We start from the raw sequence: 27,534 nt of genomic DNA on the forward strand, positions 1-27,534 counted from the left end.
GGAGGCGCCATGACGGACGTCGGAAATGAGGATGGGAGTGTTGAACAGAGCAACTGAAGCCGTTTTCTAAAGTTGTTTTTGCCAGTTTATTCGTGGCTTCTACTTGTTCGAGTCGAGCTAATTTGTCCTGTAAAGTAACACACCTGATAGGAGCTCTTAGTCGGTGGCATTTACAAAAACTGGAAACAGCTAGCTTAGAAACGGATCCATACCTCCTCCCTCCTGACGTGTTGATCAAATTACCGACTCTGCCTGAATTCACAACATATGATTTATATCATTACGTCATAAACAGCGTTTCCCCTTAAACCGGAGCAGCATTAAAACCGTACAGAAGACGAGATGCTAACCAGTTTTTTCTATACATGCTAGGCTACATGACGGCACTGTCTCCATGGTTACTGACGGTTAGTCGCGGACCTTCTCCATAATGCGACATGTGATGTCCTTCTAATCACAGTTAGTTATAAATATGAACGGTAATCTTACCTTGTAAAAAAGTGTTCACTGCTAATCCGCGGTTACACCGAGAGCTGCCAGTCATTATGACTGACGGCTGATATCCATCACCGCCGTCTCTTTCCCCAATAAAACCACAAATTTGGTTTCCATTCTGTTTTTTCTCTATAGCTGACCCCGCAGCGTCCTGTGACCATTTTTAACGCGAGATCAACTAAATAAAGGCGATATTAGGCCACCAGATGTGCGGTTTTTGACAGGTTTTACAGGAGCGCATCGGTCGTTTTGGCGTCCATCATGGCGGAGTTTCGAAGAGTGGCATCACGTGTCACTCTTCAATAATATCTACTCCCTATTCCCATGAAAAGAAAATTCATTAGACTATTACAGACAAAAAAAAAATAAAAATTACACACAAATACCACATCGCTTTATTGTAATGATTTTTATTAGATCTGTTTCACCTTTAAAGACACATCATGTGGAAGAAGATGCAAATAACTAACACTTCACATCACACAGAAACACACTCCTCGACATGGTGGTGGTGGAATCATGCTGTGGGGATTTAGCAGAGACAGGGAAGCTGATGAAAGGAGCTAAATGCAATGAAATATGTCTGCAAAAGACTCCAGAGAGAAGTGGTCTCACCTTTCACCCCACAGAGCAGAAATGAAATTGTTTACTTCAATGTTTATTCATGTGCTGATCGCTACTTATACTTTTGCGAAGCATAATGTATTCACTGACGGAAATGTATGCAGGAAACTACAGAAGAGGGCACCTTTGGGTTAAAAAATGCTGGAATAGAGAAGCAGCTCAGAAAGGAGAGCAAATTCTTTCACTATTGACTGGAATAAGTAAGAGATGGAAAAAAGTACCTGGAAAAGGTGAAGACTGAGAAGGGAGGAGAGTAATTGAGACAAGGGAGGGAGGGAGAAAAGGCATCTGATGAAGAGGGGGATATGCACAAACACACACTCTCACACACACACACACAGGGAGAGAGGGAGAAAAGAAACTGTTAAAGCGTCTGTTCGCCGTTGCCAGTCTCAGCATCGCTCAGTTTGTGCAGGAGGCTGCAGCTCCTTCCCTCCAGGATCTCTACCAGCATCACTGAGCAGATCTGAAGTCTCTTCACTCTCAGCTGGGATCACTTCATGATTTCTTCCTCTTTCCTTCCTTTCTTTTTGTTTTTTTCTTTTTGGTAAATGGATGACAACAGCCAACCGTATATAAATGGATTTCTCGCAGCTGAACTAATTTGAGTTCAAACACGGGATCTGGAGAGGCGGGGGGAGAGATCAGACAGAACAGGGCGCTCCAAGTCAGCTTCTTCTTCTGTGTTGTTTGTTTGCGGGAGCAGCACTTCATTGTGCCTTGGATATGGGACCGTGCGTCAGCCCAGCGGGATCCGGTGCCGTGGGAAGAGCGTCGTCCTGAAGCAGGAAAAAGACCCTCTGCTGGGTTTTCTTCTTCTTCTTTGATTCTAATTATTCTCTCGAGGGAGGGGCGGCTTTGAGATTTACGCGCCGGAATGATGCGTCCCAACCGCGGCTTCATCCTGCTCCTCCTCAACGGAACCGCTTGTTTGGTAAGAAAAGAGTGGGAGTGGGCAGAAAGTCACACTTTGCTTTCCACGCACCGTTCAGTGTTTCCCCCCCTCATGCGTGGCGCACTCACCGTGAGCTGCTCCGTTTCGATTTGAACCCACAAAAACTTCACAACTTATTCAAATATGACAGATTTGCGTGAAATATGCAGCTGTCTCTTTGTGCCAACATGCAAACGGAGTCATTGTCTGTTTTGTTTGGAAGCTGAAAACGCTGATTTTTATGTTATTTTTCTAATTAGGCAGAGAGCAGGGCTGAGTTTGGCTCCGGACGGGCAGCTGCGCTGACATTATTCCCAGGAGGATTACGGCGCCGAGCGCCTTTCTGGTCCCGACCTGCCATTCAGTCTGATGTTTGAGCTCTTTCACAGCGAGGCGACACATTATAATATGGTCACGTAAAGTGCAAAACGATGGTGAAAATGGAAAACTTTTATTTTGTAGACGCACGTTTTATTTACCAAAACGATCAACTCACTTCTTTGTAAACAAAAGAAGAAAAAAAAATACACATTTTAATTCAAACTAATTGCAGCATCATAATCACACAGTGTGACTGTTGAACAACGACCCAAACCGTTTGACTGGTGAATCCAAAAAGGCAAAAACTACAGAATAAACGCTGCCATCCTTACATAACCTGCAATCAAATTTAAATCGCCCACTCCTCTTTCATGCTGAGGGACTCAAACGCAGCGTTTTAATGAGAAGACGGTTCTGGATCCACTGGAGGAAACTTGAAAAACATGGTTGTGTTGGGGAAACCCCTGGGCTGCCTGCAGCTCAGTCATCCTGGAGCCCAGGGAGCCGATGAAGGATCTGCTCCGTTCGCTCATCATGACCTTGTGATTGAGATTCTTCTGATTTGCAGCAGTAGGAAAGTTTTTCCCGCTCCCTGAAAATCTGGGAAGCGTTTCCCGTTTCCTGCTGCCTTTCTCCCAGTAAAGTGACAAGTTCTGTGCGCTTGTCGTCTTTCATCCCTGGGCTTTTTTTTTCCTCTCCTTCCTGCCAGACCGTGTATCAGACTGAAAACATGACGTCTCTCAGCAGGAGATCTGCACTAATTCATTAGCTGTGACATTGATAAATTAGGAAGGAATTAATATATTAAGTAATTCTTTTATTATGCAGCAGAGGAGCACTTAATAATATAATCACATAAGCCCACTCTGCATTAAAAATTCTGATTTGGATTATTTTCTGTAGTAATTCCCAGACAGGCTCCGTCTCCAGGGATCCTTCGCGAGCGACGTCTATTAATACAAGGTGCCACTCGGCTTGTTGTTTATATGATTAATGATGTGTTTCAAATGCTAATTCTCCCTGTTTGAATGGAGGGTTATGAATAATCCAAACCATCTGAGTTGTATAATTGACTGCTTGAGAAATTGTTTATTTTTGGCAGCGTTTTGTGTTATTCTTCATCAGTGAGCTCTCTGGATTTGGAGCGCCGTCGTGCATATAGGAAGACGATAATCTGTGGAGATTTGGGATGATAGTTGGGTATTTAGCAGCTCCAAACACAAACCAGACATTTCACATTTACTATGAAAAGTTTTCAGCTTAATTTCCCACATTTAAATCCCACTCATTCCCTTCAACTTGTGGGTTTATTTTACACTTTCCGCTCATATCACAGAATGCAGGAGTTGTGGATCAATAATCATTAAACACTAGATCAATAAGGCTTTACCAGGCCTTGTTTTACAGTTTGACCTTTGTTTTTTATTGTCTGTTGTTTTCAATCCAACAGACATTAAATTAACTTATATAAAGCTCTAATTTTCATCCATTCTTTTTAAAAAGAAGTAGAAAATAGTTGCAGCTGTTTTGCTGATTCTGAAACGAACAGAAATCCTAAGAACGACTTTGACCTGCAGTTCAGTGATCAGAGTTAAAATCAGGTCATTTTATTTATACAGCACATTTTCACAAACACGGCAATTCAATGTGCTTTACAAGAATTAGAGGAAGTACAAACAAAATAACATAAAAATAAAAAGTACTCCACAATTTACAAACTAATAGGAGTTTCTCCGGATGAACAGAAAAGTAAAAGTATAAAACTGCATCTTCTTGTTTAATAAGAATAATTTATAAACTAGTCTGGGTTTCTCTGGATTCTTGTTCTGATAAAACTAAATGTTGCTTCTTCATGTTTGGTAGGACTAGTGAAGTATATTGAGTTAATTATATTTAAAAAATGTGGTTATAAAAACTATCTGATCTGGTTGATCGGTGCATTTCTAAAAAAACAAAACAACAAAAACAAACAAAAACAAAAAAACTTCTGGTTTGTCTGTTGAGCAGCTGTGGAGTTAAAACTGTTCCACATGTCCACAAACCCACAGCTTGTAATCAGGTACAGTCAGACGCAGAGGTGAGCAGAAAGAACAGCAGAATGGGTGAAAACAGGAAGGTTTGCACATCTAAACCTGTGGAAAACCTCCTGGGAAACGGTCTGCAGCCGAGAGCTGCACGCACAGCAGAGAGCAGAGCGGTTCATGGGATTTGGGATGGATGAGGTTAATTGAATGCGCCTCTCTTTCTCAACAAAATGAGCATCTACCAATAAAAGGATGAAGTGCCATTGAACTCTGCTGGGGAAAACAGGCCGTTTCTGCCTGCAATTATTTCAAGATTGCTCCTCTTTGCCTTGAGACGCAGTCCTCCTCCTATTCAGCACGCCGGTTCAAAATGTTTTTAATCAAACATGTTAACAGGAGCAGAAACCCTGCAGCAGAGGAGCATAACCTTCAGACCCTGCGGCTCCTCCTGCCTGTTCATGCTGAGCACAATGAGGAATAAAATGTTGTGGAAAGAGCATCAGGTTGGCTCGCTGTGGCTGCTTCGTTCTGCGTCTGCTTTCTGTTGGCTAGATTTCATCCTAATAAATCTGGATTTCTGCGTTTCGACAAACCTGAAGGTCACAATGCAACATTTTTATATACAGCTCTGGAGAAACTAACTGCACTGAAAACCTCCTGGTGATCCCACCTGATATTGATCTCTGAACTCCTCCTGAGTTAAAACATCAGTATTTTTGTTTCTAAACGAATATAAACTTTGCTCTCTTTGCATCTTTTTTGCTTTTTTGACCATTTCTCATTTTCTGCAAATAAATATTAAATTTATGCTTGTAATGTCAGACATGCTGTCAGTAGTTCATAGAATAAAAAAAACAACGTTCATTTTACTCAAACATGAACCTGTAGAGAGTAAAATCAGAGAAACTGATCATTTAAAGTGGTCTCTTAGTTTTAGCAGGGTTTTTTTAATCACATAAGACATTTACAAACTTGCACTAAAACTGTTTTATTAATCACAATGCATCATTAAATAAGTAATGTTCAGATACAGAAAACTCTGTGGAGCTAGATTTTAATAAAGTTTATTCAATCAAATATCTTAAAACTAAGAGATTTGGTTAATTCATAAATATCATTAGTTATGTTTGAATGGAGGAAGTATGATTTCAAAAGTGAAACTGCTTTAAAACAAAAGCATGTTGGTACAGTTTGGAAGAGGAGTTGAAAAATACAATACTATAAATCAATTTAAAACACGTTATAAGAAAAAAAAAAAGCTTGATGCAGTTTGGAGTTGATTACGTTTACAAATTATATTAATTTAAAACATGCAGCCCTGAAACTTCATGTCGTAATTATTGAGAAAGTGGCAGATTTTTCTTCTTCCTGCTTCCTTTTCACTCGTTTACAGTGTTTAGTGACTGATTGATTAATTGATAAGTTTGCATACAGATATGTAGCTGCACACTGGGTGTACCCTCAGATTTGAGTGTGAGGTTAAAACGCAGAAGCAGACGGACGATGACTCTAACCACATCGGACTCGCCTCTCCGTTCCGAACTGTCACAAACTCTCAGAGTCACGCCCGTCCTCCTGGCGGGGTCAGCCACCTTGTCCTTACAGATTCGTCCCACACTAAGCAGAAAAATCATCCCAATCCAGAGAAAACCAAACCGTGAACGCTAATCCTGCGCCGGGTCGCTGCTCCGGACCGCTCTGCTGTCAAAGCTCATGAACCTCCTGTCTCCACCGTATGTCCCACACAGATGCTCAAAGGGAAACAACAATCATTCAAGAGGCATTTCCGCTCACAGATTCTGGACATGCTGCTGCACAATGAAACATTTATCTGGCAGAAAACCATCTGACGTGAGTCAACTCTAAAATAAACGGCGAGCGGCGCTGACATGGGATCGCCCTTTGTTTTAGAGCAGCGGTGTTAAACTCATTTTGGTTTGGGGCCAAATCAAGATCCTGAAGGCTCTTAAAGGGCAGTTTATGTCAGAATGCATTGATAAAACCTGATCACAAACTGTTAAAATATCAATTAATTCTTAAAATTACACATTACTGAACATCTTTTCAGTTCCTTCAGGATTTCGTGATACTAAAATCAAGGTGTTTGTGGTTACAATTTGGAAATATATGCGCTTATTTGTGAAGATAAATCTGCCATTTTATTATTTATTGACTATAATCTGACATGTGTTAAGGCCGAGGAAGCCGTTTAGTACAAGTGAGAACGTTTTGGATAATTTTGAGAAAAACCTGCAATAAACTCCCAATTAGGTATTAGCGGAAAAAAGTTGTTGATTTTGTGTGAATTTCTACAATAATTCTCAAGAAACTTTAGGGACTTATTAATATAATCAGTCCTTGTAGATAAAAACTGCATTGATTTGATTGATAACATAAATTCAAGCACACTTAGTATTTAGTCTGGAACCTAGAGGACCACATAAAAAGCTACAGTGGACCAGATTTGGCCCACGGGCCTCGAGTTTGACACGTTTTAGATGAATAAACACAGAAGAAAAATATTTAGAAAAGTCAAAACTGAGACATGAAAACATCAACAGTCTGGTTTTAAACACACAACATTCGACCAGATGATGATCAGACATGAACCAGATTTGTTTACAGAACGACATGAAGGAATCAACAAGGACTATCAAACACACAATACACAGTTTGACAAAACTAACTTATGAGCAAGAGATAGAGGCTTGTTTTAAGCAAACAATTCTTGATATTGATGAAAAAGTTCTGGTTCCATTGGTAGATTATTGATCTACCAATGGAACCAGAACTTTTTCTGCAATATTAAGGAATTATTGACTTAAATGTAAGTTAGTTTTCTTTCATTTCAAGTGTACTAAGATATTTGCACTAGAAACCAGACTAAAAATTTTTGGTAAGATTTTGTTTTTGCAGTGAGGATCTTTGTTTAGGTTAAAAAATGCTAAAAAATAAATGTAAAAACGTCCTTTAACCATGTAATGCAATAATCAATAGGTCAATTTCCCTTCATTGGCTGTAATCAGCACTTCAGCTAAAGTTAAATAAAATCATCAAAACTAACATTTCCAGTTCTTTCCAGGATTTAAATGTATTGACTTTAGTAGAAAAACAAAGTTTGACCACATACTTTGACGCACATCTCGAGATAATTTTGTAGTCCTTTTATTATCACTCTGTCACAGCTGTAAATTAATTAGGCGTTTCGTTCATTTTTATGGTAAATGCATGTTTGTATGAGTCAGAACAGGCCAAAGGTATAAGCAACATTTGCAGCAGTCTGGGATTCCCTGCTGAAAAGCATTTGGATTTACTAATGCAGGCTGTGCACAAATGAGGACACAAATTGGAAATTATTCATCGATAAACCAAATTGATCTGCATCAGTCTCATCTCTGATTGTTTTCATTGTAAACTGAAACTGCAAGCAGATTAACGAGAAAGTCTTTTCCCCACATATACCTGAAACAAAACATAAAAGCTTCCTCTTCCTCTTTCCTAACTTTCCCAAGTCTGTTACAGTTCTTAGAAAGTAAATCAAATCAGATTTGAGTTTTCATACCAGATTTGCCTGATGATGTATAAAAAATGTAAACAATTTTGAGTCTAATTTTAAAGTCAGTGGCGTATGAGTGCCTCTGTAGATTGAAAGAAGGAAAAGGAGGTAAAGTTTGAGTTTAATCTCAGAAATTTTCTATAAAACAATAACAAAAGTATTTCTGTGCTTGGGAGATCAAACATTTGCTTTAAAAAAATCTCAGAAATTTGTGAGAAAAAAATTTGGAATTTAAAACTTGAACATTTTTTACTTTAAAACTCAATTTTTTTTGGTTTTTTTGTTGGTTTTTAGACAATTTCTTGGATTAATCTCAAAATTTCTGAGCTTTTTTCTATCACATTTTTTAATGTTCAAATTTCCTTGTTTTTCTAAAAAAAATTTTTGATTCATCTCAAAATTTCTGAGTTATTTAGCGGAAATGTACTCCTTTATTTCTGAGGGAAAAAAAAATCAATTTTTAATTTCTTTTCAGTGGCCTTGAATGTATGTTTCTGTACATACATTTGATTACAATTGTTAATTTTATCCACATAATTTCCAAAAAAGGCATAATTTTAGATTAACGCCCTAAAAGATAAAAAAAATAATAATAAAATTTTACTTATTACCCCTAAAGAAGTAGGGTTTGTTGACATCATGTCACAATGTATGGTTCTTGAACATTTTCTCGTCTTTTTCTTTCATTTACACAAACTAAGCACTCCCAGAAACAATATGTAAACATGAGGAAGCGGTTGAACCACCTGCCTGGGAGGGTGAAACAGCTGGACTTATTCAGAACCACAGCAGGTGTGACCCCAGAGGGTCACTTCATCCCTCCTGGACCGCCGAGTCGGACCCTCCCTCCGGCTGAAAACTGACAGCTGGAAGCTGTAAGCCGACCTCAGACAGAAAATGTTTACGATTTACTGTGGCAATGCTCCCTGGGAGACAAAGCAGAGGAAGGATATCCGTAGGTTGGCGGTTACAGTGCGCAACTTAAAGGAAAGCGGTGGAACGAGTAGGTGGGACTCCCAGGGGATCCGGATAAACATGCCTTTGACTTTCACACGGAGATGAAGAAGAACAAACAGGAAAATCCTCATTTTAATTTCAGAGCGCTTCAGCTGGAGCTGAGAAGAGCAGAAATTGTGTGAATGTTTTGTGGAGATTCAGAGGGAGTCGACATTAAATGAACTTTTCATTGTTTGAAGATGTTTTGGAAACTTGACGATATTAGAAACAGCGCTTTGGGATCAGGGGATGCGGGTTTATTGAAGGGGGAACGCCGGGCTGTCAGTGGACGGTGGGGAGGGAAACCGAAGCTTTCCAGATGCCGCAGGCGCCCAGGCACACGCCGGCCTCCTCTCAGTGTGACCACGACCGTTTGATACCACACCGCAGCTAGAGCAGCGAGCGAGAGCCCATTTATATTCTCAATTCTCTGACAATCTGTAAACAGTCAGTTCTGCATGGACGGACGCAGAGCGTGCTGTTCACCAGCGCGCCGGCTGGCCGGCCGGCGACGCTACACTGGTTTTCAGGGTCAGAGCAGTGTAGATGTCAAGAACCGACCTGACCCGCAGAGGGAACGTCCAGGGGCTTTCAATTAAAAAAGCAGAGCACAGCCACAGGGAGAGCGCCAGGATTTTGGCTGAGTGCACAAAATTTTACATTGATTTCTTAACTGAACTGAGAATGAACCACTGCAGAGTGAAGTGGAGCAACTATCCCAAAATGAGAAGAACCAAAAAACCAAGATCCCCACTTTACAGCAAGTTGAAGCTACAATTTAGAATATTTTAGAACATAATATTTTATTTGCGCAAACAGAGTAGGGTAGAGTACCCAGAAATTCTACTAAAGTAAGAGTATAAAGTATTTGGCAAAAAGTACTGAGTAATGTATCATTTAATATTTAAGAATTACATCATCAGATGGACCAAAATATAAAGTTAAGTACATATCTACACAGCAGGTGTGGTAAATTTTTTGTGAAAACATGTTCAGTGGGTAGAAAATCCAGAAATTGTACTCAAGTAAGAGTAAAAATACTTAATAGAATTACTCAAAGTAAAGATACTCCTAAAAGTACATAAAAAAGTTACTCAAGTAAACGGTAATTGAGTAAATGTAACTAGTTACTACACAACCCTGCATACCAACAATGCAGAGATAAATTTAAAAAGAGCAGCTTTTTGCCCACATCCCCTATTAAATGGAAAAAAATGTATATTATGCCAGAATAAAAAAGTCTAATACAACACAAATTTAGAAGAAGTGATCAAAACCACATACCTTTTAAAATTAGCATAATTTTAAAATGTTTTCTTAAGGTTATTCCAAAGTGAATCACCTCTATATTTAAGAGCATTTTGCTTAATTGCTGTTCTGCGAAATTGTAAATAAAAGTCTCAACAGCAACTTGTTGAATAAGTGGCGATATCAGAATAGTTAGCAAAAAATCTTTGAAAAACTATTAGCAAATCATTAGCTGAATGTACATATCCACACATAAAAAGAGACGTATAGAAGTTCACATCAAATATAAATAAAATCAAGATTTTTACCGAGTTAAAGTTTCTTAAATCGCCTTCGCTGAATATTTTCTGTTGAAACAATGGCCACAACTGCTAACAGCAATGACTGCTCCTTACCTAGCAACCAAATTCCACGGAAGGCAGAGAGATAGTGACGACAAAACCACATCCTGTGAAGCGCTCTTCAAAGTAAAAGACTTCATCTCTCCAAAATATAGCGCTTAAATATGTCTCACTTCACCTTTTTGTAATTATGAAAAATCATATAAAACTCAGAGAATAATAATAATTATACATATAAGTGTAAATAAGTCACAACTTACATATAAGGATATACAATAAAAGTTCACAAATATAATCAAGATCAAATGAAGAGCCCATTAGAAACATTATTTTTAGACATTTCTTTTGAAATAATAAAATCTTATGGATTGACATGTAGCGTCACAAACACTATTGCAATATATTACATACAAGAACGGTTAATAAAATAAACTCTACACAAAATATCCATTGATTTTACCATCTTTTTACATACAAATCCAGTATCTCATCAACAACTACTAAGATTTTAGTTTGAGTCACTTGGCTAATTTTAATGCCATCAATATGCACATAAATCATTTGTTTTTTAAAAATATTGAGACAGTTGGTTAAGCTTCAAACCATTCAGAAATATTAGACAATTGTTCATTTGCTTCTCCTGTCAGGACAAATAAATCGGAATGTGATATTAAAAGACAGACTGTGTGGATGTGGAGTTTTCAAGCAAAGAAAGGATTTTGGTTGCATCAGAAACAGAGAGGCGTCGATCAGACATTTACTGGCTTTCATGTTTTCTTTGAGACTCTGACATAAGAGGAAAAACAAAGCAGAACATTTAATTCTGCAGTAGCCAGGAAACGTTTTCCTCTTTAAAATGTTTAGATGATGATATTTTCTGGTGACCCCCTCCAGAGGGTTGGGGGTTAGTGGCCGGTTTTTCTGTTCACTGCAAAAAAAATAAAAAATCTTACCAAGTATTTTGGTCTAGTTTCTACTCAAATATCTTAGTGCATTTGAAATATGAAAAAAGAAACTTAAAAATAACTTAGGAGCTTGTTTCAAGTCAATAATTCCTTAATGTTGATTAAAAAGTTCAAGTTTCATTGGAAGATTATTTCACTTGTAACATGCAGGAAATACATCTGTGAAATAATCTGCACTTTTTCACTAAAATTGACTTAAAACAAGTTTTTATATTTGGCTTAAAATATTTTTGTAAGCTAGTTTTTCTTATTTTTAGTGTACTAAGATATTTACCATAGAAACTAGACCAAAATTACTTGGTAAAATGTTGTATTTTTGCAGCGTGATAATCAATATTTGAGAGATTCACCTTCTCCTAGCATTTTTCAGATTATTTCACCTACAAGGCATTTTTCCAATCATATAAGTGAAATATTAAGCAATTCTTAACTTAAAACAAGCATCTACATCTTGCTTATGAGTCAGTTTCGTCTTATTCCAATTGTATTAAGATATTTGTACTAAACTAGACAAAATAAACTTTGTAACATTTGGTGAGCATTACCTCGTCTTCTGAGCTGAATGTCTCGTTGCAGCTCTTTTTTATTAAGAAGGAATGTACGTTAAAGTTTTTTTTAGTTTCATTTCTGGATATACTGCTGGTGTTAATATTACATTAAAGGCTTCAATCAAGTGAGTTCAATCAGACGCTGCTTTGCCCTGGACTTCGCGGTAAAGAGTCGGGGCGAAAGCGTCCCCTGCCGCCACTCTCCATCCTGCTCACACCGCCAACTTGTCGATATCATATAATGTAAAAATTTGATAGGCAATTCAAAGCAAGGCTTCATTCTGAACATACGAAATGAGCTCGGCTCCCCGGGGAGCCGCTCGCACACCGACTGAGCGTGTGCAGAATGAGCCGGGTGAAAGGGTTGAGGATGCATAAAGACTGGATGGATCAGGGTGGGGGGAAGAGTTTCAAATAAAAAGACTCAAGTCACCCACGGCAGACCTTAAGCTCCCGTGACCTCAAGAAGCGAGAGTAAATTATTCATTGAGAGTCAAATGGCTTGTTTCTGGAGAAATTACCTTTCTCTCAATAACCTCTTCTTAGATCTACACAAGCCGGCGGAATAATTAGGCCACTGCCACTTTCAGACTTTAATCATGTAACGGAGAAACCTCCTGCAGTGAGCATATTGCATCTGGAGGGGGTGAGAGGTGTAAAGAACGAGGCAGTGATAGACACAAAAACCTTAGCTGCTTGTGTTTTAATAAAAAATGTATGCCATTTAAAAGATGAAGGCTTTAGGAGGAAAGCGGAGCGGTTACCGAGCGTGTCGGTACACAGCCCAGGCATTTGTTGTGCGTTCATAAATCATTTAACCTGACTCCAAGTGTTTTTGAATGAGCGGAAAAGACAAAACAATGAAAAGAACAACTGACACACATCACAACGACACTGTAAAACATATGAATGTGGTTTAACTTGAACATGAAAGTCCACCTGCTGCCTTAAAAATGACATTTAAGTCAACAAGATAATAGTTTTGGTTTTTACTCAGAAATTAAAGTTCATGAAGTTGATTTAACAACGAGAGACAAGTTGTCTAAACATTGTTTTTAAATTCATTAATCAGGAATTGTGAGTTTCAACTTAATGCTGCAATTTAAACCAAATATTTCACAAAATGCAAGAAAAAACTAGCTAAATATCACACATTTCTCTGTTATCAAGTTAAAATAACTTATTTTACTTTAGAATAATTTCAATTTGTTTTGAATTGCGTGAACAAAATTTCTGATCTGATAATGAATTTTATTAAACATCATAATGAATTCAGCTCAGAAACATTTGGTGTGAACAGAACATTAAAATAAACATTTGCCTAAATAAAACACAAGAGTCGGATCGATGCAACGCACTTCCTCCTCAGGATAGAAAAACATGCCGCTAAGCATTCTGGGAAATAGTTCCCACTCCTGTCCTTTTCTTCTTTCAGTTTTTTTTTAAACTCTAGATCACATATGTCAAAGTCAAGGCCCGCGGGCCACATCCGGCCCGCAAATCAATTATCTATGGCCCCCTGAATGATATTTAATTACTATGAGAACCGGCCCGCAAGCCAGAGCCGCCCGCTCGTGTTTTGCCTGCAAACACTACATTTCCCATAATGCAACGGTAGCCCGCGAAGTGACTACAGCGCGCCCAAACGGCTTCATTATTCATCAGCTCAGAGCCTCACCCCGAACATTGATGAACTTGTACAAAAGATGAGACACCTCCAAGTATCAGGCTCAGCCTCAGACAAGTGAGCATCACAGAGCAGTAACGTATTTTCAGTTTATAAGTTTCAGTTAAATTTTTACATTTGTTTCTACAAGACGTGATTTTTCTTTGAATGAAGTATTGTTTTGTCTGTGTGCCATATATTTTTGTATTTTATTTTATTTTTTTGTATTTATTTTTCAGTTGAATGGATTCAGGTAAAATTGCAGATAAGAGCCATGAGAAAGAATACAACTGATTTGATTTATTTTTTTACTTTACTATTTGAAAGCAGTGATCGGTAGGATCATAGAGCAGCACAGTAATGCATTTTCAGTTTATAATGCATGCACTTTGATTTATGCATTTATCTTGATATTAAGAAACATATTTTGTTTTTAAAAACAATTAAATTTGTTGCTGTTTGCCTCTTGAAAAATGTTTTCCCTTGAAGTTACTGACAGAGCCATAACAAAATATTGCTTTATTCATTTAATCGTTAAATAATACACTCTGTTAGGTCTTGGTTCAATAGGCTATGTGCAATCATTTCAATATGTTTTAATAAACATTAAACCAGTCCGGCCCTCGGCTTGTAGCAAATTTGTTTTTTTTGGCCCTCTGTGTATTTGACTTTGACATCCCTGCTCTAGATTATTCAACTCTAATAAAAAATTAACACAACTTACTGCTGCAAGTTTATTTTTCACAAACTCACAAAATCTACAACTCGCTAAATTCATTTGCCTTAAAAAGCAGAAGACAGTAAACACAACTAAATGCAGCTGAAATGTTTTACAGTGGGAGGAAAAACCTTCAGACCATCATGTTTCATTTTACTATAATACATTTTTAAAACACGGTGACAGTGCCATGATGTCAAATATTCACTTTTTTCTGCAGCTCAGGCTTTGATTCCTGCAGTGGAGATGCAGGGAGGTGCATGTAAACGCTCCACTTTGATCACCAGCTTCGTCTGTCTGTCTGTCACTTGGTGCTCAGTAAACAGCAACCTGCCGCCATCAAACACGTTCACTCTGGAAAGTTACACTGCTAAACATCCTCCATCCTGGACGGTTTGCCGTTTTTGTTGCTTTTACAAATCAGTCATGATCAACAAAACTTTCATTGACATCAGTTTTCAGTTTGATGTCAAATAAATAAAAATATGCTAAATTAAATCAGTGTTTGGATAATTATTCATCTCTTTAAAAGAGGCTATGCAAAATTCTAATTTTTGTACTTCCATTTTGGTTTCCACTCTTAAAAACCAGACAAAAAACACACAAATATTTCCAAATTAGTACCACAAAAACTTTGATTTTGATATTTTAACAGTTGGTGATCAGGTTTTATCAATACATTCTGGCACAACCGGCCCTTTAAGAGCATTCATGATCTTGATTTGGCCCAAAGATGAGTTTAACACCGCTGCCCTAAAGGGACAGATGTGATTAGCATCAATATTCAGGAAAGCTGTGGCAATTTAACGATGGTCAACTGTGGGGAGGAAGTGTGAGAAGAAAAAGTTTCCTCACACTGTTACGAGCCTGAACTGTTATTAGTCGATACTTTCATTTCGTTTATTTCAAATTCTGATTTTCCCATTTGAACCTCACGACTGGAATTCAGATTGTGAATTGCAAAGTCAAGGCTTCATTCTTCATTCTTCCTGAGTCTACTGTTGCCTTTCTATACAATCTGTCCGTTCTATTCTGGCCTGAAATCAACAAGACATGTTTGTCCAAGAAAATCAGTGGATATTTGCTCTTTCTCACACCAAACTCTGTAAACTGGAAAGGTTAGTTTCCAGTAAATCAGCAGTTTCTGAGAAAAGCGACAAACGACCAACAATCATGGCTCATTCAAAGATATGTTTTCATTCTTTGACCTTGTTGTTCTCTTTGGATGTTAGCAAGTCACCATATCTAGGTAGCTAAATGCATTGACTAATTTCCAGATTAGTGGTGTTAAGTTGTACTTAATTAAGTGGTGAGTAAGCTTGTATTACATTTCATTTTTATTTAATTTGCATACTTTCTTGGCATGTCACATATATGAAGCTGAGGCAATGCCAGCCAAAATTGTTTGTGTGTTGTGAACATGGATGGAAAAATGGGTTAAAATTGCTTCTTTATCGAAATCAGAATCTGTAAAGTTGCTTTTGATAGATTCCCAGCTAAATGTTACGTGGTTTATGAGAAAACAATCTCTGAGATAAATAGGAATAAAAATGGCCAAACTTCAAAAAACCAATTAAAAAAGTAGGAGTTCCATCGTCAGATTATTTCACTTATGGCAAGACTTTGTTCTCATGTTAGAAGTGAAATAATCTGTCAGTGGAAATATGACTTTTTCTTCCATATAAATGAATTATAGATTTAAAACAAACACCTTTATGTTGCTTAAAAGTTGCTTGTAAGTTAGTTTTGTCTTACTTCAAGCATACAAGAAAACAGACCAAAGATACTCGGTAAGACTTTGTGTTTTTGCAGTGAAAACTCTGTGCTAGCTTCACATGTGATGTGTCAAGACACGCTGGGTAAACATCGTGTGCATCCAGCTCAGACTGGAGGAAACTCTGCATGGTCTGGGTTTGCCCACTGGGATAAAGATGTGAGACTTCTCAGGAATCTTTCTTTACTCCAGGGAAACCTTGGAAATACACAGAATACATATATATAAAGAAACAAAGTGTGGGTATTATGTAAAATGTATTTATTTGAGCTTTATGTCATTTTATAATGTCACTCCCTCATCAAAACCAGTGTTGTTTTGATCCTTTTATGCATGTTTGATAGATTCTTAAATTCAGCTGTGCATAAACACTTCCTCTCACAAACCTGGAAACCAATTTTCACAAGCTTCAACCTCTAAATGTTTTATATAGAGAGCTTTGATAACTGAATAAAACATAATTACTTGATTGCGTTACAAAATGACACAAAGAGCCTGAGAAATACATGATACTGCCCCTGTAAACAGGCTCAGTAGTTCAACCAAGCTAACAACCATTTTATTACATTAGCTATGCATAATTCGCAAAATACAAACTGAAAGGGTTTGAAAAGTTCGTAAAACAAAACCTTAAAAGAACTTGAAAGTCTGATGAAATATTAAAAATATATATATATTTTATTTAAACTTAATGGAGTCCAACAGAGACAATCTACAACAAACTACAACACAGAAAACTACAAACAAGGTTGTTGTTTTTTTTAAGCTAAACCAAAACAATGCATCTTCTCGAAAGCGAAATGTAATGAAATGACAACATTTAATCTCAGTAATGTTCTATATCTGTCTGTCACCAGACTCTGTAAGGCAAATCGCAGATTTTGGTTAATTCAGCCTCTGATTTGTGCGTTATATCAACAATGTGCATCAGTCGCCAAGGGAAAAAGCGTTAAAACCGGGTACCTGTCACTTCAACAGGCAGATTACTGCCAGTGGAGCAGGAAGGCTTATGAGGACGGCTCTCCTCCTGAACTTCCTGCTGGGAGAGAGGCCCGCGGCCCGCCTCACTGAGCCTGAGTGACTCACAATTACCACAGCGACGGAGCCACAGTCACCTCCCCTCCTCTCCAGCCGTTCCCCTGACTCACTTAGCGCACATGACAAATGATGACAGAATCACCCCGGACCTCCGCCCCCTCTCTGAGCCCGACTGCCCGTCGCCCACACTTCGCCTGCAGTGCTCAGAGCCCGGATAAGTCTCGCCAGCAACGAGCATGAAACGCAGCAAACTTACGCTGCTGACAGGAATTTGCTCTGGCATTTCCAAAGTGCCATTCCACCATGTGTCTGGCTGATTTGTCACTGAAGGATGACTTGCTTCGCCCTGTTTGAGTGATATAAATACCCAAATCGCATATGTGGAGGGTAAATATTTGCGAGTTAACCCTCCACACCACCAGGGGGCCCCCAAGAACACCAAGCTAGCATGAGTAGCTTGATTTTGTATATACAGCTCTGGAAAACAATAAAAGACCACATAAAATGATCAGTTTCTCTGATTTTACTTTTTATAGGTTTATGTTTCAGTAAAATGAACATTGTTCTTTTATTCTATGAACTACTGACAACATGTCTCCTAATTCCAAGCAAAAAATGTCGTTTTTATTTACAGAAAATAAGAAACAAAAACACTGATGTTTTAACTCGGGAAGAGTTCAGAAATATGAATATTATTCCACAAAATAATAATATCTATATTACTATTTGGTGGAATGACCATGAGGTTTTTAGTGGTTTTTACTTTCATATAATTAAAATAATATGAAAAACTTTAACACTTTTTTAAAAAGTTTGCTGCTCTTGTAAAGTTAAAATCAAGGGTCATAACAATACTGACATGTAAGCTAATTACAAATGATGCTAATGACAGCATAGAGTATTTTAGAAATGATAAACCATGTTGGTATTGAGGGGGCCGCTTGGGGCCCCAAAAAAGGCTAGGGTCGGCCCTGCAAATCAGACAACTTCAAGGTTTGATGATTAAAATAATGTGTGCGCATGCACTTTAAAACATTCTGTTAAAGTGAAGAAATGCATTAATCTTTTACCCTAATAAAAGAAGACTAAACTCTGAGGTTATTCTTTACCATCTCAATTTGCTTACAGAGCAGAAGTTGGAGGACTGCTGATGGTGATACCACAGCTCATATACTTTACTAGTTAAATGCAGGGAGGCAAAAGAGTTGTAGCAGTATGCAGTTTTCCCTGGGTGAAGTAAAAGCAGCAGAGCTTGTTAAAATATTAACAGAAGAAAACTGTTTCTGCACAGAAACGGCACATAATCCAATATACATCTTTCAACATAAACAAACAAACATGCAGCTAAAACATAAAATCCAATTTGACTGCAGAAACAAATGTTTTTTTTTTCTGTAGAAGTCGTTACTGTAGCAGCTCAGGGTTTTCTATCAGCCGTAATAAGCTCAGACTAACATTTGTCTTTCACAAAGACGCTGCGTTCTGAATCCGACACCTCCAGTGGTGCCAGACACTTAAGTCTCTTCTGTTCAACAACAGCACAACACTCGCTGCATCGCTCCTCAGCTCCTCCGGCTCCACAGAATAATTACAAAATGGCCCAAAATGTAACGGTCAGTTTGAGAGAAATCAAACCGCTTCTACAGCTGCAGAAGGAGATTTTGTTAGAAGCAGCAGGAGACAAGTGCAGTTATTGGAGACAACAAATCAAACATAAAGTAGTGCATCAATGGAAGCCCTGGCTATGAAAGATTAGAGCCACTGGAAAAAAAGATTCTGACTTTTTCTCTGCTGAGAAAAAAGTCAGAATTTTGAGATTTAAGTCAAACATGTCGGGGGAAAAAATTCAGAATTTTGAGAAAAAGTCAAATTGTTCTCAGAATTCTGACTTTAATCTCAGAATTCTCACCTTTTTTTCTGAATCCTGCTTTTGTTGTGCATAATTTTGAGTTTTGATCTGCAATTTTAGACTAAGTTCAGAATTTTGAGAATTCTGGGGAAAAAAAGTAAAACTTTTCTCAGAATTCTGACTTTTTTTCCCTCAAAATTCTGAGTTTTGATCTCAGAAGAACAAAGTCAAAAATTTTGGAAAAAAGTCAGAATTTTAAGAATTTTTTTTTGAATATTGCAAAAAAAGTCAACATTTTCTCACAATTTTGACTTTTTTTCCCTAATCGTAGAAGAATAAAGTCAAAATTTTGGGGGGAAAAAGTCAGAATTTTTATAGTCAGAATTTTAGTGGGAGAAAGTAAAAAAATACACACACACACACACATATATATGTATATATATATATATATATATACATATTTTTTTTTTCAGTGGCCCTAATCCTCTTCCTTAGATGGCAATGATGTGTCAAAGTATTTTTGGGCTCCTTTTTCTGTTAAAACTATTCTCAAATAATAACTTTTCCTCAGATAAAGCACCAAACCCCTCTGACTGAACAGGAAGTAGTCGTTGTCGGGGTTGTTTGGGTTCCTGTGGGGAATCTGAAGGAACCCAGCGGCCGTGTAGCGCAGCGGCGGCAGCAGGCAGGTAACCAGAGCAGAGGCCGTCTGGCCTGCAGAGCTCCCTCAGGAATAAATTCAGATTAAGAAAAAAAAAACGGGAATCCTTTCTACTGAGTCCAAACACGAGACCACAACCACATCACCGGGAATCCCTTTTGTGGAACTTGAAATGCGATGCCTATCGTTATGAAAGGAAATACATGTTTTTACAGCGACAGAAAATCAATACTACTGACTGACTGCGCTGCAAGTTAACAAATACAACTGAGGCTGAGAAAGCTGCAGAAAATGGAATAGAAATGAGTCAGACATAATAATCCTGACTAAGCCTGTATAAGGAAGCCCTGGCAGTCAAGACAGTCACTGGATCAGAGCACAGACAGCGATGCATGCATTATGTATCTCTGTAAAATCCACTCAAGTGAAGCGCACACACATATTACATTTGCATCACTTATTGTTTGCATTCACACAAATCAGATTTCACAATGTATCTGTGTGTGTGTGTGTGTGTGTGTGTGTGTGTGTGTGTGAGTTCTCCAAATCAAAAGGATGACACAATGCTGAAAACTTCCCTGCGACATTAGACAGAAGCTACCTGCTAATAGATCATTACCGCTGAATAATTATCCATTACTTCGCTCACACATTTACACTCTCTTCACAAAGCTACTGCTGAGTGCAGCAGCACCATCTCCTCTCCTCCTCCCCCCAGCTGATGTTGACGTCTGACAGCTTTGTTTGAGAGCCGATAGGTCTTTTTTTTTCTTTAATTAGAACACTGGAAGCCGTAATTGGACATTACACTTTATTCCCGGGCCCTCCTGCCAGCCCAACTCCCCTTCCTCCAACTCTCTGATCCTCTGATCGCAGTGCGTAGAAGCAGAAGAAACTCTCCAGAGTACACGGCGTAATGTGAGGGTTTGACGTAAAAAGAGACTGAAAAATGCACAACAGTTTGTGTGACAAAGCAAAACAACTGTGGGGAGAAAGATAGTAAAAATTAATAATAATGTTTTGTTCTGGGTAAGTGCACAAAGTTACACACATCTTCATAGTGCACTGCAAAACACAAACTCTTATCAAGTAATTCTGGTCTAGTTTTTAGTGCAGATATCTCAGTAGACTTGAAATAAAACAAACTAACTCCAAAGTAACTTTTCAACAAGATATTCTAGTTTGTTTTAAGTAAATAATTCTTAATATTGATGAAAAATACATGTTCTATTGCCAGATAAATTAACTTTTAATATGGAGAAACTTGTTATAAGTGAAACAATCTGCTAGTGGATCTAAAACTTTTTCATCAATATTAAGGAATTATTGACTTCAAACAAGCTGTTATATGTTGCTTAAAAGTTACTTTTAAGTTAGCTTGTCTCATTTCAAGTCAATTATTTCAACATATTTGCAGTAGAAAATAGACCAAAAACACTTGGTAAGATTTTAAATGTATGGCAAGTTATCAATTAATGACTGAATCTAAAGTTTCTTAAAACCCTGAGATTGTTCTTGTATCAACAGAAATGTTGCTCTTTCAGCAAGTTATCTTGCATATGATGAATTCAGGATTCATCATATCCTGAATTTAAAAAAAGAAACATCATTATTTTTCTGTATTAGATGCTGACTGAATAAACAGAAAAATGTAACAAAAAGAACCTCTTAAGTTGCTGAGCAGATGAACAGGAGATAAAAATAATAAACTATGTGAACAGAGATTTGTTCATAGATGTACTGTCTGTGGTTGCTCTTGAAGAAATGTTTAAACTTTTCTCCATGAAGAGAAAAATTTAATAACGCAGAAAAATCTATTTTTCTGACGTTTTTTCCCCACCTTTGTAGCAAATACTAAATTTTGTTTTGAGAAGTTGACTCTGCTCTACCACCATTAAGGTGAAACACAAGGAGTTTGTTGAGTGTTTAGATTTCATAGCAGAACTTCATAAAGTGAAATTTTCATCCCACACCAGGTTTTGTTTGAACCATTTCTCGTTTCCATTTGCCATCTTTATTCTGCTATGAACTGACGTGCAATGTAAAAAAAAAAGAAAAGTAATTTAAGGTAAATTTTACTGTATTTAAACGGTTAAATTCCTTGCAACCAAAGCTGTTGGTATTTTACTGTAAATTACACATATTTTGTTTTTTTTAGTGTGGATTCTCTTAATGTTTTGGTGGATAAAACCAAAAATGAATCTTTGGGTACGTTTGTCACTAAACTGCACTTTGCATAATCTGTTAAACTGAGACTTTTATTTAAACACGGTGATATTACAACGACGTCAACAGCTACACATAACCATCAATAGAACTGTGGGACAACAGAAATATGTGACAAACCTTTGCAAGGTGTAAGAGATAAAAAAAAAAAAAGATTAAATACTAAAATTAAATCGTGTGTATCAGAGAATGTTCTGTCAGTAAAAATAAGATTCAGCAAATGGCCAAGCTGTTAATGTACATGTTTAGTCTGAGAGGATAAGTCAACCTGTAAACTTCTGCTGTCAGAGAAACTCAGAGCGTTTTGTATTTAAGGTTCTTTATCGTTTTATAGCCTTCTGAAGAAAATTGCCCCTCTAACAACTATTGATTCAGCTGAACCAGAGTAGAGCTCTCAACATTTACTTTGATTCCTGTAGCAGCCCAGAGAGCTCAGGGAATTATGCTGCATCTTCTCCTACAGTTAAGGTAAATAAAATAACATAATTTTACTGATAAATGTAAAAATTCTTGGTCTCATTAATAGAAGGTCACAGTGAACATGACTTTAAAAATGGTCCTCAACTCTAGTAGAAACTACAACAACTCAACTACAAGCAAAAGTTGCTCAGTTAAAAATTTAGTCTACCTAAAGGTACCAAAGTAGTTACTTTTCTAAATACTAAAGTATTCAAAAGTACAAAATTATATTATCTTATATCTGTGCATTGCTTTCCATCTCATCAGGTATAACTTACTGAAACCACCTGATGAGACATTGAAATGTAAAACCGCTCTGCTGCTTCTAAAAGTCTACACTGTCTGCTAAAACTTCACCATAAAAATGCAAAACAAAAAAGAGCTATTTTCATTTTTTTTTTGTATTATTCAAAAATGTTCTCACCCATTAACTAAATTTAAACGCAAAAGAAAAGAAAGGACTTTCTTTCTTACAAACATGAAACCTTGAGCTAAAATCTGGTACGCTGGTTTCTCCCGTTGAGTTTCTCTAATCGCCTCCAGAGTTTTGTTAGAAAACCAGAGTTCAGGCTGTGACTCTTAACGATGTAACTCCAAATCTCAGGTGTGAACGGCGACTGTGATTGGTTCTCCTTCTTTTGAAGAGCATAGCTTGTGGCTAACTATGTTTTAGTAAAGAAAAACAGCGACAGTGGACAACAAAAACCAAAAGGAACGAGTGACAACAAGCATCATAGAAATATAGTTCAGTCAAATGTGTAATATTCATCTTAGGCATGTGATTCTTTAAGTTCCCTAAAAAATAAATACCCAAAATACTACAAAAAATTTACTTAAAGGGGCAGCATGATGTAAAATCCGCTTTTCTGAGCTTCACATTACAACGTTACTCCTTCATCAAAAACAGTTTTGCCTTGATTCTTTAAAGCATGTTTGAGAAACCATTTAGTCTCCATGGCAACCACTCACTCGCTCAAAAAGCCTGAGTGGACCTAGCCCCGCCTTCTAGGTGCAGCTCCTCCTCAGAGCTGCAGTTTTTAAGCTTTCAAGCTTCCACCCTCCCCTGTGACTCCCAGATTCAGCTCCTTCAGACTAGCCAGTGGCAATTAGCAAACATCTTGTGGAACTACGCATCTGCTGAGCTCATCACAGGAGCTACTTCTCAGTGAAACGCTGGTACAAATGTTGTTAAAGGGTTAATAGAGGAGCCATGTTGTGATTACCTTTTGAAAGCAAAGTTTTTAAACAGAGGCCCAATTTCAGGGTGTCAAATTACAAAGTCATTACAGTACAAAATGCCACTATATTACTGGAAAACACATAATACTGACCCTTTAAGGACAGTAATCAAGTACATATATTCTGTTTTTTACATTTACAATCTTTTATGTTCCTTTTAAATCACTAATGGCTTCTGTATTTTCTCCCCATCTTCACCAACTACCCCAAGGTGGTGATAGGTCAAGAAGATGACTCCTCCAACTCCAAGAGCTCCTCGGACGCCTCCTCCAAGACGGCGGGCCTTCTGAACGGACAAGCCTCTCACTCGCCCCTGAGCCGATGGATGCAGCATAGTAAAAGCAGAGCTGCTAACTCCACATCCCTGGAGCTGCCTTACCGCTCCCCAGTCCCTTTCTCCAAGCAGGAGTTCTCCAAACAAGAATTCTGGGAGATGTTAGGCAGTGACCTGCTCAAACCAGACGCCTCCAGCTCCAGGGTCAAGCGCCGGCCGATTGTTAAAACCGGCAAGTTCAAGAAGATGTTCGGCTGGGGAGACTTCTACTCCAACATCAAAACGGTGAGGCTCAACTTGCTCATCACCGGCAAGATTGTGGATCACGGCAACGGCACGTTCAGCGTATACTTTCGCCACAACTCGTCGGGTCAGGGCAACATCTCCGTCAGCCTGGTCCCGCCAGTCAAGGCCGTGGAGTTCGACCTGGAGCGCCAGAGCGTCGTCTACCCAAAAGACTCCAAGATATTTAACTGCCGCGTGGACTACGAGAAGGTGGATCGGCAAAAGCGCACCTCGTTGTGCAACTTCGATCCATCCAAGACCTGCTTTCTGGAGCAGACCCAGAGCCACGTCTCCTGGATTTGCTCCAAGCCTTTCAAAGTCATCTGTATCTACATTTCCTTCTACAGTACGGACTACCGCCTAGTGCAGAAGGTTTGCCCGGACTACAACTACCACAATGAGATGCCCTACCTGCCTTCAGGCTAGAGGAAGCATGAGGGGTAGGAGAGAGGAAAAGCGGGGGTGACTGAACATGTGAGGAGGAAACAAGGGCGGAAAATGTCAGCAAGACACCTTAAAACAAAACAAAACATGTAGCCTGACTATTGTAAGATGTAAAAACATATATGCAAACTACAGTATGCATTTAAGAAACATCCGGGACTGGCAGTGAAACTCTACCACCAACACATTTTACCTCAGTCCTGTTTTGAAACTCGAACATCTGCACAGCATTCCTCCAATCAATTTAGTCGTTTCTGAATCTTATCTCAGTGTCCTTTTTAATCGCCCTTTGCAAAGTCGCAAGAATTGAAAGAGGGCTTTTAAATGGTGCGGTAATTCACAAGAGAGCTGCAGACAGATTCAGCGTTTATGATAATTATCATGTCGTGTTTAACATTGTGCTCTCTAAAGATGATTTAAACAGACCACGGGGAACATAAAGTATTCATTTGCTCACAAAGTGCAGATGAATGTGGAGTGTAACCAACCGCAGCGTCATTAAAGTGACGCTCAGACCTTTCAAAGGGCAGACGTTTAAGGGAACTCGGTGCCAAAACAATGCCAAAACTTCTGACGCAAACATCAGCAAATCCCAATATACCCATCAATTAAATCCCCTCCAAATAAAATGTATAAATAAACAGAAAGTGCTTTGCAGCATTTCAGGTCCAGGGCTTAGGACAAGCTCGGTGTGAAGGCAATAACGAGATTGTACGGTGGTGCAGAATTGGAACCTCCACACTGATGAGAGCGAGTACAAGGTAGCGGGGTGAGAGATGCAGAGATTCAGAGCTGTTTTAATTAAAGTGGAGAAGGAGACGTGGGGTATGCGGCGCCTTCTATTGTCCCTTCTGTATGAAAAAGATTACATTTTGTTGCCGTCAGGATTCCTGATTTCACGCCTTGATAACTTTGACTGTGTGCAGGAGATTGCTCTCTCCCTCTCTCCTGACAAATACTGCATTCACCAAAGTAAACCCAGTTATCTTGAATAAATGAAAATATTATCATAATAATTACATATAATTTAATCTCTTTCAGATGTAATTAAGGCTTCAATGAGAGCGCAAAATGTGTTCCTAAAAATCGAGTCAGTGGGAAGGAGGATAAGAGAATATTCAGTGAAGATTGTTGGGATGTATTCGCACGGCGCCAGCAGCCACAGTTTAGCCCTGAGTTAACTGCTCTCATTAAGATAAACGGCCACTAGCTGGCCCGTCTCATATTACACACACAAACAATATCAGAGCACAGCCAAGAAATAAATCAAGTTGCCTGAATCTTTTCACGTTGAAAGGTTACGAGGACACGACGACTTTTTGGTTAATTAACAAGGAACATTCACAAGGCAGGTGTGAAGAGCCAATAAACAGATCAGATATCCAGTTTGATGCCAATGTGGTGTGACATTGGTGATAAAGTTCAGATATGAGCAGATCCCAGATGGAAACATAAAGCCGTCCTGTGGGGGCGCGAGCATTAGCTGCTCCTTTGAGCCACTTTACTTACAGAGCGTCAGCATGAAGACCAAAATTAGGACATAAATTTCAATTTAACCCTGTCATGCATAACGGTCACTGCAGTGGACAGCTATCTTGTGTTTCCTGTGGATTTTTAAGTTATAAATGCACACAGAGCACTGAAGTGTCTGTGTGCATACACAGGGTAGCTGTGTGTCGCACAATTCACCGCCAACTACTGGCCATCCACTGCAACAGCAAGTAAATCCAATATGACAGAAAAAACATGCCTCCAATCCGTCCTTCTACTGTAGAGTCAAGTAAAGACTAATACTACTGATGTATGTTCCAAATAACTTACAACTGATCACATGAACAAAAATCCTAGAAATCAGAAAATCAAAAACACTTTGGAAAAAAAATCCTGACATAAGGGATCATAATTCATGCATGGAAGGGTGAAAATTGCAAATATATACACATTTAAAGAGAGCCTCGTTGAAAACATCTTTACTCTGTGGTGCAAAACTGAACTGTAAGTACATTATTGCGAATGTAAAATAAAAATAAATCTTCCATGTCCTTTAGGTTCTCCGTAGCACAAATACCAACAATAGGACAAAATATTGACCCTTTGGAACTACGTTACTTAATCGAGGCACCATCATGGACACCGGAAGTGAGGGACGGGAGTTTTTAACAAAGCGACTGAAGTTGTTTTCCCAAGTTATTTTTAACAGTTTATTCATGGCTTCTACTTGTTCAAGTCGAGCTAAAGTAACATACCTGGTTGGGGCTCATAGGTGGGTGTATTTATTTACAGAAGTCTGAATTAACTAGCTTAGAAACCCGCCCATACCTCCTTCCTCCTAGCATGTTGATCAAATTACCGACTTTGCTTGAATTCACACCACATGATTTATGTCACTATGTCATAAACAGCGTTTCCTCTTAAACCGAGGCAGGATTAAAAACGTACAGAAGACAGATGCTAACCAGTTTATTTCCTTACATGCTAGGCTACATGACGGTGTGGCACTGTCTCCATGGTTACCAACCGTTAGACGCTACATTCGCCATAGTGAACTAGCGCCATAGAGCTACAATATGTGATAACATCTCACATTTTTCAATATGTAATACGTTTCTAATCATACGTACTTATAAAGTTTATGAACGTTAGTCGTCTTACCTTGTAAAAAGTGTTCGCTGCAAATCCGCCATTTCACCGAGGGCTGACAGTCATTATGATTAACAGCTGATTGCCGTCGTATTTTTCCTCGTTAAAAGTTATAAAATCAAATTACAAGTTTGGTTTGCATCCTTGTCTGTTTGTGCAGCCGACCGCGCAGCATTCTGAAACCATGTTTACTGCGAAATCTACCTAAT

The 27,534-nt window shown here is 38.3% G+C and overlaps 1 protein-coding gene across 1 annotated transcript; it reads left to right on the forward strand.

Moving 5' to 3' along the window:
* The first annotated feature begins 924 nt into the window (after positions 1 to 924).
* On the forward strand, positions 925 to 27,339 carry LOC103468907 (neurexophilin-1). Its single transcript, XM_008416291.2, has 2 exons — positions 925 to 2,053; positions 23,894 to 27,339. Exons 1-2 carry the CDS (start codon positions 1,997 to 1,999, stop codon positions 24,665 to 24,667), a joined length of 831 nt encoding a protein of 276 aa, XP_008414513.1. The 5' UTR covers positions 925 to 1,996; the 3' UTR covers positions 24,668 to 27,339.
* The last annotated feature ends 195 nt before the right edge of the window (positions 27,340 to 27,534 follow it).

This window comes from Poecilia reticulata, linkage group LG8 (genome assembly GCF_000633615.1).
Source record: "Poecilia reticulata strain Guanapo linkage group LG8, Guppy_female_1.0+MT, whole genome shotgun sequence".
NCBI lineage: Eukaryota > Metazoa > Chordata > Actinopteri > Cyprinodontiformes > Poeciliidae > Poecilia > Poecilia reticulata.

Bases quoted from the DNA above. Each gene is read 5' to 3' on its own strand.
- LOC103468907 (XM_008416291.2), top strand. From the start codon at position 1,997: ATGATGCGTCCCAACCGCGGCTTCATCCTGCTCCTCCTCAACGGAACC. The intron at 2,054-23,893 runs GTAAGAAAAGAG...AACTACCCCAAG, and splicing joins TCAACGGAACCGCTTGTTTG to GTGGTGATAGGTCAAGAAGA.